At 40.7% G+C, this 15014-nt stretch overlaps 3 protein-coding genes across 5 annotated transcripts in view; 1 reads left to right on the top strand and 2 right to left on the bottom strand.

Moving 5' to 3' along the window:
- Positions 1-2026, top strand: part of ptprnb (protein tyrosine phosphatase receptor type Nb) — a 56971-nt gene extending 54945 nt beyond the window's left edge. For all 3 annotated transcript variants that reach the window (XM_024799206.2, XM_004563287.5, XM_024799205.2), the window contains 2 exons: positions 557-630; positions 1339-2026. In XM_024799206.2, coding sequence (XP_024654974.2) covers positions 557-630; positions 1339-1410 — 146 coding nt within the window. In that variant the 3' untranslated portion in view covers positions 1411-2026. The remainder of the gene's footprint in view (positions 1-556; positions 631-1338) is intronic.
- A 413-nt stretch (positions 2027-2439) lies between these two features.
- LOC143412300 (tubulin alpha chain-like) lies at positions 2440-7418 on the bottom strand. The gene is made up of 4 exons (XM_004563289.5): positions 7285-7418; positions 4793-5015; positions 3632-3780; positions 2440-3546 (listed from the first exon to the last, which is right to left on the bottom strand). The coding sequence occupies exons 1-4, from the start codon at positions 7285-7287 to the stop codon at positions 2572-2574; spliced, it is 1350 nt and encodes a 449-aa protein (XP_004563346.1). The 5' UTR covers positions 7288-7418; the 3' UTR covers positions 2440-2571.
- A 3453-nt stretch (positions 7419-10871) lies between these two features.
- On the bottom strand, positions 10872-13986 carry LOC101471801 (tubulin alpha-1A chain). The gene is made up of 4 exons (XM_004563291.3): positions 13939-13986; positions 12651-12873; positions 12404-12552; positions 10872-12321 (listed from the first exon to the last, which is right to left on the bottom strand). Exons 1-4 carry the CDS (start codon positions 13939-13941, stop codon positions 11341-11343), a joined length of 1356 nt encoding a protein of 451 aa, XP_004563348.2. The 5' UTR covers positions 13942-13986; the 3' UTR covers positions 10872-11340.
- Between the last annotated feature and the right edge of the window lie 1028 nt (positions 13987-15014).

The raw sequence follows: 15014 nt of genomic DNA, 5'->3' as shown, positions 1-15014 counted from the left end.
ACATCCTGGGCCATTTGACCTCAATAAATCACGATAGGGTTGGGCTAGGTTTTACTATGGGTTCACCCGAAACCTTGGCTGATTGGAACCCACACCCATTTTCACACCTTGGCTCATGTGATTAGGTAGAGGATCAGTAGGGGGGCTTAAAATCCGGGACTGTCCACCAATTGCGCTTAGAACTAAAGAAGTTTCTTGGATGAGAGGCTTTATTAAGTTTTCTTTAAGTTCAAGAAAACTTAAAGAAGTCCAGACACTTTTCTTTCCAAGCTCCTTAGACTACGATGACCTGGAAGACTGAGAGCCTTCACAGATGAACACTTGTGGTATTATTATCTAGAATTCTTGGGGATCTAGAACTGCTGGGTTGTAGTATCTAAGATTTTCTTTTTGTATTCCATCTTCAGGACATTGTAGTTTAAAGCCATCAGATCACTGTCAACAGCATCTGTAGTAATATAATTCTAGAGTATGTAAAGTCTGTCTGCCCTTTTCCTCAGTCCTTACAAAAAACAATCTTGTAATAAAAGTTTAACCAGTCTATCTCTTTTTGCAGGCGTGAAAGAGATAGACATCGCTGCTACACTGGAGCATGTCCGAGATCAGAGGCCTGGGATGGTCCGCACCAAGGTGAGTTTCTCTTCTCTCTTTTCATTTACTTGCGGTTCATTTTTTTGTTTTTCTGAAGAATAATAAGAAATAAAGAAAAAATCTGTCTTAAACTAGTTTAAAAAAAGAAGCTTTATCTGAATTTGGTGACTACATTATTTTAACTGGTTTTAGACTGGTTTATGGCATAGCTTTGACTTTGTTTAGTTTTTAGCTGGTTTTAGACTGCTTCATGACTTTAAACTAGATTTAGGTTTCTAGTTTTAATTGGTTTCAGTTTTATTCTGGTTTCCAACATTAATTGAAACTAGTGTTGGAAGGAGTTTTAATATTTTAACTTGGTTTTTATAGAGCAAAATCATAGCTCTATAAAAGGTAATATCAGGCAAGGTAATATCAGTTAGTCACATCAAATCATTTTGATGATTCTAATTGAACAATTAGGTCCAAATATGTCTTTGTTCTTTCTCTGATTGGTGGACTAGTTTTAACCACACACTTCATTCAAATGTGGGCAGTTATTGTTGCAAAAACTTTTGATGGGATGTTTTGCTACTAGTCTTTGTGTTCAGTGATATGTCTTTCAGTCTTACATTAAATGCATATAAGAGTACAATACTTTTGCAGACAGACTTGAGCATTTCTTAGCTTCCAGTATTTTCTACTTTACGCTAAGTTCCTTTAACTTCGGGGAGTACCAATGGAAAATTGGCCTTTTCTCTTTTCCAGGACCAGTTTGAGTTTGCACTGACTGCAGTTGCTGAGGAGGTGAATGCCATTCTCAAAGCTCTGCCCCAGTGAAACCAGTATCGAGCAGGGCTCTGATGAACGGACCCCAACGACTTGACCCACGCGCTTGACTTGTAACCTACCTTTCTCTTTCTGTCTACTGACAAACGACAGCATTAATAGGAGTCACAGAGACTGAAGATTTTAGCAAGGAGTTAATCTGTTTCGATAGTTGACACGGGTGTGTCCAGGGACCTTCAGGAGAAAGAAGTAATGAAAATTAAACCTGGATCATGTGGCTATTGAAAGTGGTTTTCAGTTTTAAATCTGATTGTTACCTGTTGAAATCCAATCTGAAAGTGTTGTAGCTGTTGAAATGAATTGACTTTTGCCTCAAGGAATAAGCTAAATTTAAAATGCATATTTACATCTACATGTATTTGAAAGCATCTGAATGCTCTAAAAGTGTTGTAATGCAGTGTGAAGACTGACATTTAATTTCCTCTCCTCACACGACTAACATCCTTTGTGCCATTTGGATTGTTTTGTGTCTCTGAATATTGTTTGTTGCCTCACGCAAGATAAAAGAAAATCTTAAAAAAAGAAACTATTCTAAGAGAAAAAAAATAAAAGCTATTTTGTATCTGTAAGACCTTAAATAAATCTTTTCGTGTGCAAGTGCTGCAAATACTTCATGCGAGTTCTGACTTTGTCTGAGGCTTCGCGACAGCCAGTTCTTTATTGCGGTTTTGTAGAACTACATCCATGCATACCACTTAGCTATACTTGCACCATTTTAATCCTTTAAATTTAGATCTCTTCACATGTTTTAATAGCTTTTTATAGACTCTTCAATTTGATTAGCTGGAGCTACAAATGTTTAAATTAATTTTTATGCAAGTTTTCTTCCAGCTAACCAGGTTTGAGTCACTCATTTCCAAGCATTTACTTTGATTACATTTAACAAAACAAAATAAATAACTAAAATAATTCACACAAAACTTAAACTCTAATTCTCTGAACTTCATGTTTCATAGAATGTACACATTACAACTTGAGAGATTGCATTCATTCCGACCCAAAGTAAACACAGACAAAGTATAACTTTATTGTGGTTTTATTTGGAATAAATGCATTGCTGGCTGGAATGTGCAGAACTGCAGAAAGATACAAGTCCAATATTGCTTTGTAAACACTGAACTACAGCAATCAGCAAATGGACCTTCCAGAAGCCTAGTACTCCTCGCCTTCGTCCTCCTCTCCAACACTGTCGGTTCCCACCTCCTCATAATCCTTCTCCAGGGCAGCCATGTCCTCTCTGGCCTCTGAGAACTCTCCCTCCTCCATTCCCTCTCCCACATACCAGTGGACGAAGGCCCTCTTGGCGTACATCAGATCGAACTTGTGGTCGAGTCGAGCCCAGGCCTCTGCGATGGCGGTGGTGTTGCTCAGCATGCACACTGCTCTCTGCACCTTGGCCAGGTCTCCTCCAGGAACCACGGTGGGGGGCTGGTAGTTGATGCCCACCTTGAAGCCTGTAGGACACCAGTCCACAAACTGAATGGTGCGTTTTGTCTTGATGGTGGCAATGGCTGAATTGACATCTTTGGGTACTACATCACCACGGTACAGGAGGCAGCAGGCCATGTACTTTCCATGGCGAGGGTCACACTTCACCATCTGATTGGCCGGCTCGAAGCAGGCATTGGTGATATCAGCCACAGAAAGCTGCTCGTGATAGGCCTTCTCTGCTGAGATAACAGGGGCATAGGTGGCCAGAGGGAAGTGGATGCGAGGGTAGGGCACCAGGTTGGTCTGGAACTCTGTCAGGTCCACATTCAAGGCTCCATCAAAGCGAAGGGAGGCGGTGATGGAGGAGACGATCTGACCAATCAGCCTGTTGAGGTTGGTGTAGGTGGGACGCTCGATGTCCAGGTTCCTGCGGCAGATGTCATAGATGGCCTCATTGTCCACCATGAAGGCACAGTCAGAGTGCTCCAGGGTGGTGTGGGTGGTCAGGATGGAGTTGTAGGGCTCCACCACGGCTGTGGACACTTGTGGAGCTGGGTAAACTGCAAACTCCAACTTTGACTTCTTGCCGTAGTCAACAGAGAGACGCTCCATGAGCAGAGAGGTGAAACCGGAGCCGGTTCCTCCTCCAAAGGAGTGGAAGATGAGGAAACCCTGCAGCCCTGTGCACTGGTCAGCCTGGAAAATAAAAGTGTCTGAAACGTTAACCCTCAAGTCTTATTAAAAGCACCAGCTTTAACTTGTTCCAAAGATTTGTGCTCACCAGTTTGCGAGTCCTGTCAAGAACCAGGTCAATGATCTCTTTACCCACTGTGTAGTGACCTCGGGCGTAGTTGTTGGCTGCGTCTTCCTTTCCAGTGATGAGCTGCTCGGGGTGGAAAAGCTGGCGGTAGGTTCCTGTACGGACTTCATCTGAGGAACAAACAAATAGACCTTTAGTGGTGGCTCCACTTCATCATGAAACACTGGGCGCCTTTCTTATATTTGTGTCCAAAGCTGCAAAAATTTATGCTATGAGTAAAATCATTTATTCAGAATGAAGCTATATTTAAGCCTATTTTAGACCATTTACTGAGGGGTTATGAAGTGGCTTCCTACAAGAAACTTAAAGTAACTCGACCACATTTATTTAATTTGAAAAAATTGTGAGTCAACACTCACTTTTATTGCCCAAGTCATAATGGATGGCAACCCAACTTAAAAATGAAAAACTCTGACTTTTGCAACTGCCTCCAAGAGCCTTTGGACCAATTCCTATGTGAAGGCTAAAACCAAAGCATGTGGGTCTTAGTTTTGCTTTCAAGTACCTCACTTGTGCTGCTAGCACCAACAGTGAGCAGCCAACTAGCTATTCTGTTCTATTCTATTAGAATAGCCCTTTATTGTCATGGTACATGTACAACAAAATTATGAGTGCTCCACACCAACTGTGCAGGAGTTTAACAAAATGGAAATGACATCACGAATAAATAGCAAATGGAAGATTGGTAGCATTAGTCAGAAGAAAGCCAGATTTTTGTAGTAAAACCTGTCTGACCAAATATGAATTTGACAGTTAGGGGAAACTTCGATAAACATCAAGAGGCTGTTCCACTGATTGAGTGATACGAAGTCAGAGAACATGACAAAAATGTTCCTAATGACGGCAACAAAAGTAAAGTGGCTAATGTAATCCAGAGCTCAGAGCCAGCAGTGTTGGTATCAGCAGGGAAAGGATCAAAGCAGATTGAAGAAAATGGCACAGAAAGGGGATCGATCTCTTGTTATCTGGTGAAGTTGCAAATATACTGGAGAATGATGTGTACCTTACTGACTTTTTGCTCATCTGTAGTCATTTGTGGGGAACTTCAACATTAATTTAAACTTTCTCATACACAACTGGTTTTAAAATAAGGGACCAAGCTGCACATTTAGAAATATTTACCAATGACTGTCGGCTCCAAGTCCACAAAGATTGCTCTGGGAACATGTTTGCCAGCGCCAGTCTCACTGAAGAAGGTGTTGAAGGAGTCGTCGCCTCCTCCGATAGTTTTGTCACTGGGCATTTGACCGTCCGGCTGGATGCCATGCTCCAGGCAGTACAGCTCCCAGCATGCATTGCCCATTTGGGCTCCGGCCTGGCCGACGTGCATTGAAATACACTCACGCTGTGGAAGAGCAGAGGAAAAGATGAGTTAGCCTAGCTCTTGCTTTGCATTTACAATGTTTATCACAGAACTGCATTTTAAGGCAGTCTATAAATGATCAAATATTTATGACTGTCATGTATGTTTGAATAAGTAACCTTGTTGCCAAAACTGGTTATTTGCATTTGGATGAGTGCATGAAAAACCCTGGTTAATAGGGCACCATATCAGTTTTAATATTTTGATCTTGGTTAGCAAATACACAGCAGATCATAAACAGGAAAAGTATACTATTACTCTAATTACAGTCCAGATTATTTTACTTTTGAGGAAGGTCAAAGCTTTTTAAGGTAGTAATAAACTTGCATGTTCTCGTGAACAACAGGGCTTTGTAAATATTTGCACCATTTCCAAACACTGAAAGATTTTAATCCAACAGAAAGTCTAAAAAGGTGAACCGACAGTTTTATTTTCCTATATTTGGAAATGAGCTGTTGGAATCCAGATTAAAGTGGTTTCCTGGTTATGTCCATTTCCATCCTTCGTGTGGTTGTTTCTCAAAGTCTTTTTAATCAAGAACCCTCAGAAGCAAAAAGAGAGTTGAATGTGATACTAACAAAGGTGTAACTAATTGTACTAATCAATTTGACTGAACTTTAAAGTTTCTGTAAGTATCTAGACCCGATTTAAAAAACTAACCTCCCATTAGTCTTATTGAAGGTTTAGGTTCTTTATTAAAGCAAGTAACAAAGGCGTTGAGAATATTACCCTCTATATAGTGAGTAAACTCGTGGGTTAAAGTACGATCAAAAAATAATAATTCTGAAATGAAAAACAAAGTGGTGTAGGTGGTTAGAGATAAGTGTCTGAATGTTTAATGACATAAAACATTAACATTTATTTAAAAATGTTTAATTCAGAAGACTTAGTAATTTCATTTGTAAGATTTTTGGAAACAAGACACATTCAATTGTAGAGTGTGAAAGGAAAAAAGATTAACTTCAGTGCAGTGTCAGGACATGCCGGTGTTGTGCCAAAAAGTGATTGTCTGCCAAAAAGTGATTTCCGGTATTTGCCAAAACGCAATTGCTCATATTTAAAGTGCTATAAGTAACTTGTTGGGCTATAATATGTTAAACATATGTCAAATGCATCCCTTGACATAAAGTCATCTTGAGCCACAAACAACATTCGTGTAACAAGATACAAGCCGCAATCAGTTTTTGGCAGCGACTTTTATATAACCTTTATTTATGCAGTAAAAAAAAAAAAAAATCTCATTAACATTAAAAATGTATTTTGTAAGAGTAAGTTGCCCAACAGGACAGCAGAAATGGCAGCAAATATTACAATAGTTCTGTAAAAATATTTTAAATGGGGATAAAGGACCGGATTGGCTATAATGTAAGTACAAGTTGTAAAGATACTTAAAAAACAGATAATTTTTTAATTCTTTATGCAACCCCTTTGTATCCCCTGTTCACCGAAGTCTATTTACGAACATACGTAAAGATATTACACATAAAAAATACACAGAAACACTGGAAATCAGTTTTTGGCAGACAATCACTTTTTGGCACAACACCGGAACATCCGAGCAGCAGTTTTACCCTTAGGTAGGGCTTTCCGCATGCCTGATGAGCTCCAACATGGCAGGGTGACCCCTCCCAAAAACAGCAGATCACTAAAAATCACCCTGCGGGCAGAGGAGTTTTGAAAAAAAAAAAAAAAAAAATCCATTCAGAGCGGAAGCAGCTCTGCTCCCTGCCCCCACTCTGATCCCCACCTCTGTGTAACGTTCACGGACAGGGCGTTATCTAATGGCGCCAGTTAAAAAAAAAAAAAAAAAAACCCCAGAAGTTTCAGTTTAAGCACGACCGCTTACAGAAAGACATGACACGTGTGCACACGACCGTTACAGGCCATTTCTATTTCTTTAAAACGTCTTTTTTATTACGAACTCGTGGGGTTTGATCTGCACTCTTTTTTTTGTCTCTTTAGTTTTAACTGCGCCAGCAGTTTGGCCTGCTTCCACGTCACATAATGTTAAGTGCGCACATGCGTACACAAAACAGAATTTTTTAAAAAAATATATTCAAAATACTTTTACTTAGAGCTATATTTTAAGATTTAAATAAATTAGTCCATAGCGCTTGGCAGTTTTTTTTTAATCATTTATTTTTTTTAACAAAAACCTTGCGTTTATTGTAACACCCGTCATTATGTGACTTAAAAAGAAAGCAAGCAACGTTATTTAAAAAAAAAACCGACAAACGTTTACTAAGCTTACCATTTTTGTGCTGTTTTCTCCTTCGACCCGACGTTGAAGAATCGGTTGGTGAAGGCAGGACTGAAGAGCGGAAGAGCAGCCGGTCTTATTTATACTTTTTGAGGGGGCGTAGCCAAACCGAAGGTTTGAATTTCCTGTTGGCGGGAACGAACGTTGGGTAGTGCTGCATTCACATACGGTCCGATTTTGTATCTCGTCTTTCAGTATGTCGTCTTTTCAGCTCTAAACGTGTCTTCACATTTCGTGTTAAGACAGAAACAAAAAAGATAGTCTGGATAAAAGGTGAATTAAAAGCCACCGTTGCCTACAATAATTGTCCATCAGGCTTTGAAATAAATCAGAATCAGAATCAGAATACTTTATTGATCCCTGGGGGAAATTATTTTTTGTTACAGTGCTCCATTTTAAACCAACATTAAGACAAGACAGACAATACGCTAACTAAGAATAGTACAATATATACATATATATACATACATACATACATAAGTCACTTATAAATAAATATTTGGAAAAGAAACATGTGTAGCTGTAGCAGCAAACAGTGTGTTAAGTGGATGCGTTGTACAGGGAGATGGCCACAGGCAGGAATGATTTCCTGTGTCGTTCAGTGGTGCTTTTCGGTAATCTCAGTCTCTCACTGAACGAGCTCCTGTGACTGACCAACATGTCATGGAGTGGGTGGGAGGTGTTATCCAACATTGTCTTTATCTTGGACAGCATCCGCCTCTCCGACACCACCTTGAGGGAGTCCAGCTCCATCCCCACAACATTGCTGGCCTTACGGATCAGTTTATTAAGTCTGTTGGCATCTGCGACCCTCAGCCTGCTCCCCCAGCATGCAACAGCATAGAGGATCGCACTGGCCACAACAGACTCATAGAAAATCCTCAGCATTTTCTGGCAGATGTTGAAGGACCTCAGTCGCCTCAAAAAATAGAGACGACTCTGGCCCTTCCTGTAAAGTGCTGTGGTGTTTTTAGCCCAGTCCAGTTTATTGTCAATGTGTACTCCAAGGTATTTATAGTCCTCCACAATGTCAACACTGACCCCCTGGATTGAAACAGGGCTCAAGTGTTTCCTGGTCTTCCTGAAGTCCACGATCAGTTCCTTGGTCTTTGCCACGTTGAGCTGCAGATGATTCTGCTCACACCACGTGACAAAGGAGTCGACCACAGCCCGGTACTCTGTCTCATCATCCCTGCTGATGCATCCAACCGCCACAGAGTCATCAGAAAACTTCTGAAGATGGCAGGTCTCTGTGCAGTGGCTGAAGTCTGTGGTGTAGAGGGTGAAGAGGAAGGGGGAGAGGACAGTCCCCTGTGGTGCCCCTGTGTTGCTAATCACCAGTGGCGGCTGGCCCATAGGGGGCGCTCGGGCTCCGCCCCCCCAAATGTGGAGGAGTAAAAATATATATTTTTAAAAAATTCATCAATGATAGTTTTACTATGTGTGTGCCCATATACAGCCAGGCGTATTTTAACATTTTCACCAGCTGACTCATTAAAGTTCAACCAACAAACGGTGTTTTTCTTCTTCTGGGGCGCTCGTCAAAGCGCCCTTGATATGCAGCGAAATAGCCTATCATTAAATGGTTGCCAGGGGAAAATAATAAATATTTGACCTATCAGCGTCGCTGAATTAAATGGTTTGGGGGCGCTTAAAATTGCGCCCCTGCAGAAAACGCGCGAAGATTTGCTGTTCTAGAATTTTACCTCAGTCAGTAGCCTAAGTGAGCTATAAGGTCAGAGAGAGACGATGGCAGCGGTATTGTTAACGGTTGAGGCACAGCCTCCCCCAAATTCGGTTAGATCGCTTCTAACCTACCCTTTTGCCAGAAGGACAATGGCAGAAAAACTGCAAGTTAAAGAGTTGGGACCTGACAAGCCCGAAATTCAACTAACCCAGGCAACGAAGGAGAAGTCAAAAGCATACAACAGGACTTTTTGTCGGAGTTGGTTCCAGCGCAAGTCGTGGCTGACAGGCTCACGATCTGGTGAGGTGTTTTCAGACCATCCGTAACAGTGAAGGATTTGATGCCCCTACAAAGAGAGATGCCGGTGGTTTCGTGAGAATGCTGGAAGACGAAGCTTTCTGTTTTTTCCTGGCCTTGTTTCACAAGATAATGCCACATGTAGACATGCTGTATAACCACCTACAGAAGAGAAACATCGATTCTGTCACCATCGCAGGGATCACCCAGACATTCATCAGCCGCGTGCAGGCTATCAGGTAGGCATAAAAGCATAAATATGTAACCTAGAATAAATGTTAATTATCTATGCATAGATTCTATCAAATTCTCTGCATATATTCTGTGTTCTGTGACTTAAATGTTTAATGGAATTCAGATAATTTTGATTTATATCAGCCTTTGAAGTAATTTTATGAAAAATATTTGATTAAGTATATTTGATGAAGTATATTCCCAGTAATGATTTGATGTAGCCTATACCATAGGCTATTTCCTGAAATTATGGCCAGGGCCTTTATTTACTTGCACTCATTAAATGGGTCATTTTAGTCGATATCATAAAAATTGCCCCCCCTGAGATTTTTTTCAGGAGCCGCCACTGCTAATCACCTTGTCAGACACACACTGTGGGAGACGTACATATTGTGGTCTTCCTGTCAGGTAATCAACAATCCAGGACACCAGAGAAGCATCCACCTGCATCGCTGCTAACTTATCACCCAGGAGGGTCGGCCTGATGGTGTTGAAAGCACTGGAAAAGTCAAAAAACATGACCCTCACAGTGCTCGCCGGCTGGTCCAGATGGGTGTAGACACGTTTAAGTTTTAAATATTAGTTGGGCTCAGAGAGCCAGATGAAAAATACTTTAAATAATTTGAAAAACTGAAATTAAGGTGCATTAACTCTTGATTTTTTTTCTTTAGGGAAAACAAAGAAAGTTGAACTGACGTTATTGTAGTGATGACATATAACTGTGACTTTTTAACTTTTGTTGTAATTACCCTCTAAAGAATTTGATTAAAACTTTTACCACCAGGTAAAGTGGGTGTTATGAGACATTCTCTGGTATCTACTTTGAGCACTCAAAGTGCTTTTCTGCTATAAGCTTCACCCACAAACACATTCATACAAGTGTGTCTTATACCTAGACACTTTTAACTTTAAAAAAAAATGCTTTTAAAAAGTGTTTACTTTTTTCCTTTGATTCTTACCCCCTTTTTCCCAATAACCTTTGTCTTTTGCCAGGCTGCCATTTCAACTCAGGACGTGTTGTTCATGAATTACCTTGTAAAACAAAGGTTACACTGAAACACTCACTTAATATCTCCTCACCAAAATGAACACAACTAGGACGTGAATTCTAAGTGGTTGTTTCTTCACATCCCGTTGTTAATTTTAGCGATTAAAAAATATATATTTTTATACTATTTTTAATTGCAGTCATTTAAGGGTTTTTAAACTTATTTCTGAGATATGTCATATAAAATGTAAAAAGCTCGCAAACATGCATTCTTTCGTTCAGCTTCCCTTTCAAATAATGACAAAGAAAACCTCCTTAAGACAACATAATGACATATTTGTTCCAAAACATATGAATAAATAAACTGCAACAAGTGATTACCTCACATTTATTCTTTATGGATGAAGAGCAAACACTACAGGGAAAGCAGGTCTAATCCTGGGTCGTTGTTTTTTTGGTGCGTAAGATTTAGATATTCAGGCTATTCAGGAAGGGCAAATAAAGCTTGAGTTGTGCAGCATGATTAGACAAAGACTTGTCAGTTTAATGTCTCAAGAAAAAGACACACGGTAAACATGATATCTTGTCACTGCAAACAGAGGATTGTAGAGTGGAAACTAGGGTCTAAGAATATTATACAACAATGCAAATGTCGAGGTGCTTGCCAACTTTGAAAGGCTTATAGGTAGTAGTTTTAATTTCACAGAACTGAAGGAGCAACAAAAGGCTTTACTGTGCTACAAACAAAGCTTTTGTCAGATTATTGTCTAAAACCTACAGGAATGTGCAGCTCAGTTTGTTTGAAAGAAACTTAGACTTGATCTCATTGATTAATTTAGCTTTAAAACTCCTCCCCCTCTTCCTCTCCGTCATCGCCGATGCTGTCAGTTCCCACCTCCTCATAATCCTTCTCCAGGGCAGCCATGTCCTCTCTGGCCTCTGAGAACTCTCCCTCCTCCATTCCCTCTCCCACATACCAGTGGACGAAGGCCCTCTTGGCGTACATCAGATCGAACTTGTGGTCAAGTCGAGCCCAGGCCTCTGCGATGGCAGTGGTGTTGCTCAGCATGCACACGGCTCTCTGCACTTTGGCCAGGTCTCCTCCAGGAACCACGGTGGGGGGCTGGTAGTTGATGCCCACCTTGAAACCTGTAGGACACCAGTCCACAAACTGAATGGTGCGTTTCGTCTTGATGGTGGCAATGGCGGCATTCACATCTTTGGGTACCACATCACCACGGTACAGAAGGCAGCAGGCCATGTACTTCCCATGGCGAGGGTCACACTTCACCATCTGATTGGCCGGCTCGAAGCAGGCATTGGTGATCTCAGCTACAGAGAGCTGCTCGTGATAGGCCTTCTCTGCTGAGATAACAGGGGCATAGGTGGCTAGAGGGAAGTGGATGCGAGGGTAGGGCACCAGGTTGGTCTGGAACTCTGTCAGGTCCACGTTCAAGGCTCCATCGAAGCGAAGGGAGGCGGTGATGGAGGAGACGATCTGACCAATCAGCCTGTTGAGGTTGGTGTAGGTGGGACGCTCGATGTCCAGGTTCCTGCGGCAGATGTCATAGATGGCCTCATTGTCCACCATGAAGGCACAGTCAGAGTGCTCCAGGGTGGTGTGGGTGGTCAGGATGGAGTTGTAGGGCTCCACCACAGCTGTGGACACTTGAGGAGCTGGATAGATGGCGAATTCTAGCTTTGACTTCTTGCCGTAGTCAACAGAGAGACGCTCCATGAGCAGAGAGGTGAAACCCGAGCCAGTTCCTCCTCCAAAGGAGTGGAAGATGAGGAAACCCTGCAGCCCTGTGCACTGGTCAGCCTGGTGGTAGAAAATAAATCTTTTTATTGTTACTAGTTACACTGGAAATTTTAACTCATGACATTACAAGTGATAAACTCACCAGTTTACGAATTCTGTCAAGAACCAGGTCAATGATCTCTTTCCCGATGGTGTAGTGACCTCGGGCGTAGTTGTTGGCTGCATCTTCCTTTCCAGTGATGAGCTGCTCGGGGTGGAAGAGCTGGCGGTAGGTTCCTGTACGGACTTCATCTGTATTTGGAAGACATTGAGAGTATACTCAAAGATTAGGAATGGTGGTTTGGTTTGACACTTAATTTATCACTCTCTAGTTATTCCTGCATTCTTACCAATGACAGTTGGTTCCAGGTCCACAAAGACAGCCCTGGGAACATGTTTTCCAGCTCCCGTTTCACTGAAGAAGGTGTTGAAGGAGTCATCTCCTCCTCCAATGGTCTTGTCACTGGGCATCTGACCATCCGGCTGGATGCCGTGCTCCAGGCAGTACAGCTCCCAGCATGCATTGCCTATCTGGGCACCGGCTTGGCCAACATGGACAGAGATACACTCACGCTGCAAGAACAAGTGGTTCAAATGTCAAACAAAGATCTGAAGTAAAAGCTACATTTTAATGTCTTTGTCACAGATTTTCTGTCCAGCTTTAATACACTAATCAGAGGAGATTATTCAACAGAAAACAACCCCAATGGCAGACAGAAATTCTGTTGTATTTTGTAGCATCAAAAGGGGACTTTTTATTGGTAACTTAAAGAACACAAAGGTCTGTACTACAATGGCAGGAAAAACATCTCAAATGAACTGACAAAGGCATATGCACAGACTATATATCAGAGTTATTATAGATGTACAAATTTATCACTACTTATTGTTATTTATTTATGTTTTCATCTTTTTTTGTTTTCAATTCACTTTATTTGCAGTTAGTCTTTAGAATGGCCTGCTCATTTCAGTTTAGTCTTTATTGTTTTTAAATTTTTTGTTTCAGTGTTTTAGTTTTTTCACAAATTAACTGGGGCATTTATTGTAGTGGGGGTTTAAGAAGTTTAGAAAGCGTATTAAAATAAACCACTCTCATACCATCATGAATACTGTCATGTAGACATGCCAGTTTCAGTGCTTGATATGTTGACACATTTGACCAAATTTGAAACTAAAGAAGAAAACTAAAGACATTTCCTATACATTTGGATTTAATTTTAGTTACTTGGTTAATAAAAAAATATCATTTGAATCAGTTTTGGTTTCAGAATAGTTTTTTTTTTTAAACTTATTTTTATTGGCTAAAAGGAAGAGGTGAATTTAATCAGACATTTAAGAAAGATCAGAAAAGAACAAAGAAAGGAATGGGAAACAAAGAAAACCACACCAGAATATAACCTTCAAAATAAAACAGGAAGTAAACTGAAAGGGGGTCCAAACTTAGTAAGATGCAGAAAAATACAGGAGGCATTTGGAAAGAATAAATACTCCAAGAAAGAGATAAACTAATAAATAAATAAATAAAAAATCACACTCCATTTTATACACCCAATGTCCCTGTGAGAGGTTTTTTTCTCTCAGAAATCATCCGAAGCTGTTCAACAGAGGAACTTAAACAGAAAATGAAAGACTTCTCACCATATTTTTGGAGCTTTGAGGAGTCCCTTGTTCACTTGAGAGGAGTGGCTGGGGATATTGTGTGTGAAATGCGAGTGCAGTAAGCTGCTTTATAGCCAAGCATCACCAAGCAACAGCCTGCAATGTTGTGGTAACTGGAGGAGCTGAAGAAGCAAACACCAGCTCCTTCAATAACAAATGAGGGTGCAGAACACAAAAAAGAAAACCCACTGTACAAACAGAAGGTACTAAAGCTGTTGTTATACACACAAGTAACCAACAGTGAAATATTTGGCCCATAACTGTGTCACCTCACCTAATTTTTCATGTTAGATTTAAGGTAAATCTGCTGTTCTGTCTGTGCAGTCAGTACCTTGTGGTTCAGATCTGAATGAAAAATTTAAATATGATGGAAACATTTATCTGTGGATGGCTCTAACTCATAACTCTTTAATTTAAAAAAAAGTTTCTGTGTCAAGCATTACTTCTTTAATGAAATACTGCTCAAATTAGAAGTTTGGTCATGTTGAAGTGACACATTGGCAGCCTGGGTTTTCTAATCTTGCAAATGAATGATAACGGATACCTCCCCAGAGTGAATGAATAGGCTTTTGTTACAGCTCACCGTTGCATCACCACTTTAGTCAAGATTCATTTGCAATGCAAAGGCAGCGTATTCCCCAAGGAAAACATTGCAACACGCTTTCCTCAAAGCCAGCTGACATTTGAGATCACCGTTTCTTTTCCAGTAGGTCTCAGTTCAGAGCTTTCAGCTATGTACACAGGAGAAAGAAAAGGGGAGTATGGTGGTACTATTGAGAAAACCGGATAAATGCAATACCTGAGGCTGGAGATTAACAAAGGATTATGTTTTCCTAAGGAATTTTCCTCAAAAGATTAATTTCTTAAAAACCACCAGGTCACCAGTAACCTGTTTGTGGTAGAGGTAGTTTCTTTTACCCAGATAGAAATCATTTGCCAGTAGGCCAGAATATGTAAGATCTAAAAAGTAATATCTTTTAGTTTCTGAAACTAGAATGTCTTCCTCCCATCACCCACAGCTTGTTCTGAAGGAACAATCTAAAGTATCATCAGGC

The sequence above is a fragment of the Maylandia zebra genome, linkage group LG23 (genome assembly GCF_041146795.1).
Source record: "Maylandia zebra isolate NMK-2024a linkage group LG23, Mzebra_GT3a, whole genome shotgun sequence".
Lineage (NCBI taxonomy): Eukaryota > Metazoa > Chordata > Actinopteri > Cichliformes > Cichlidae > Maylandia > Maylandia zebra.
The sequence above is the reverse complement of the archived record's forward strand: the minus strand, read 5'-3'. Positions and strand labels throughout refer to the sequence as shown.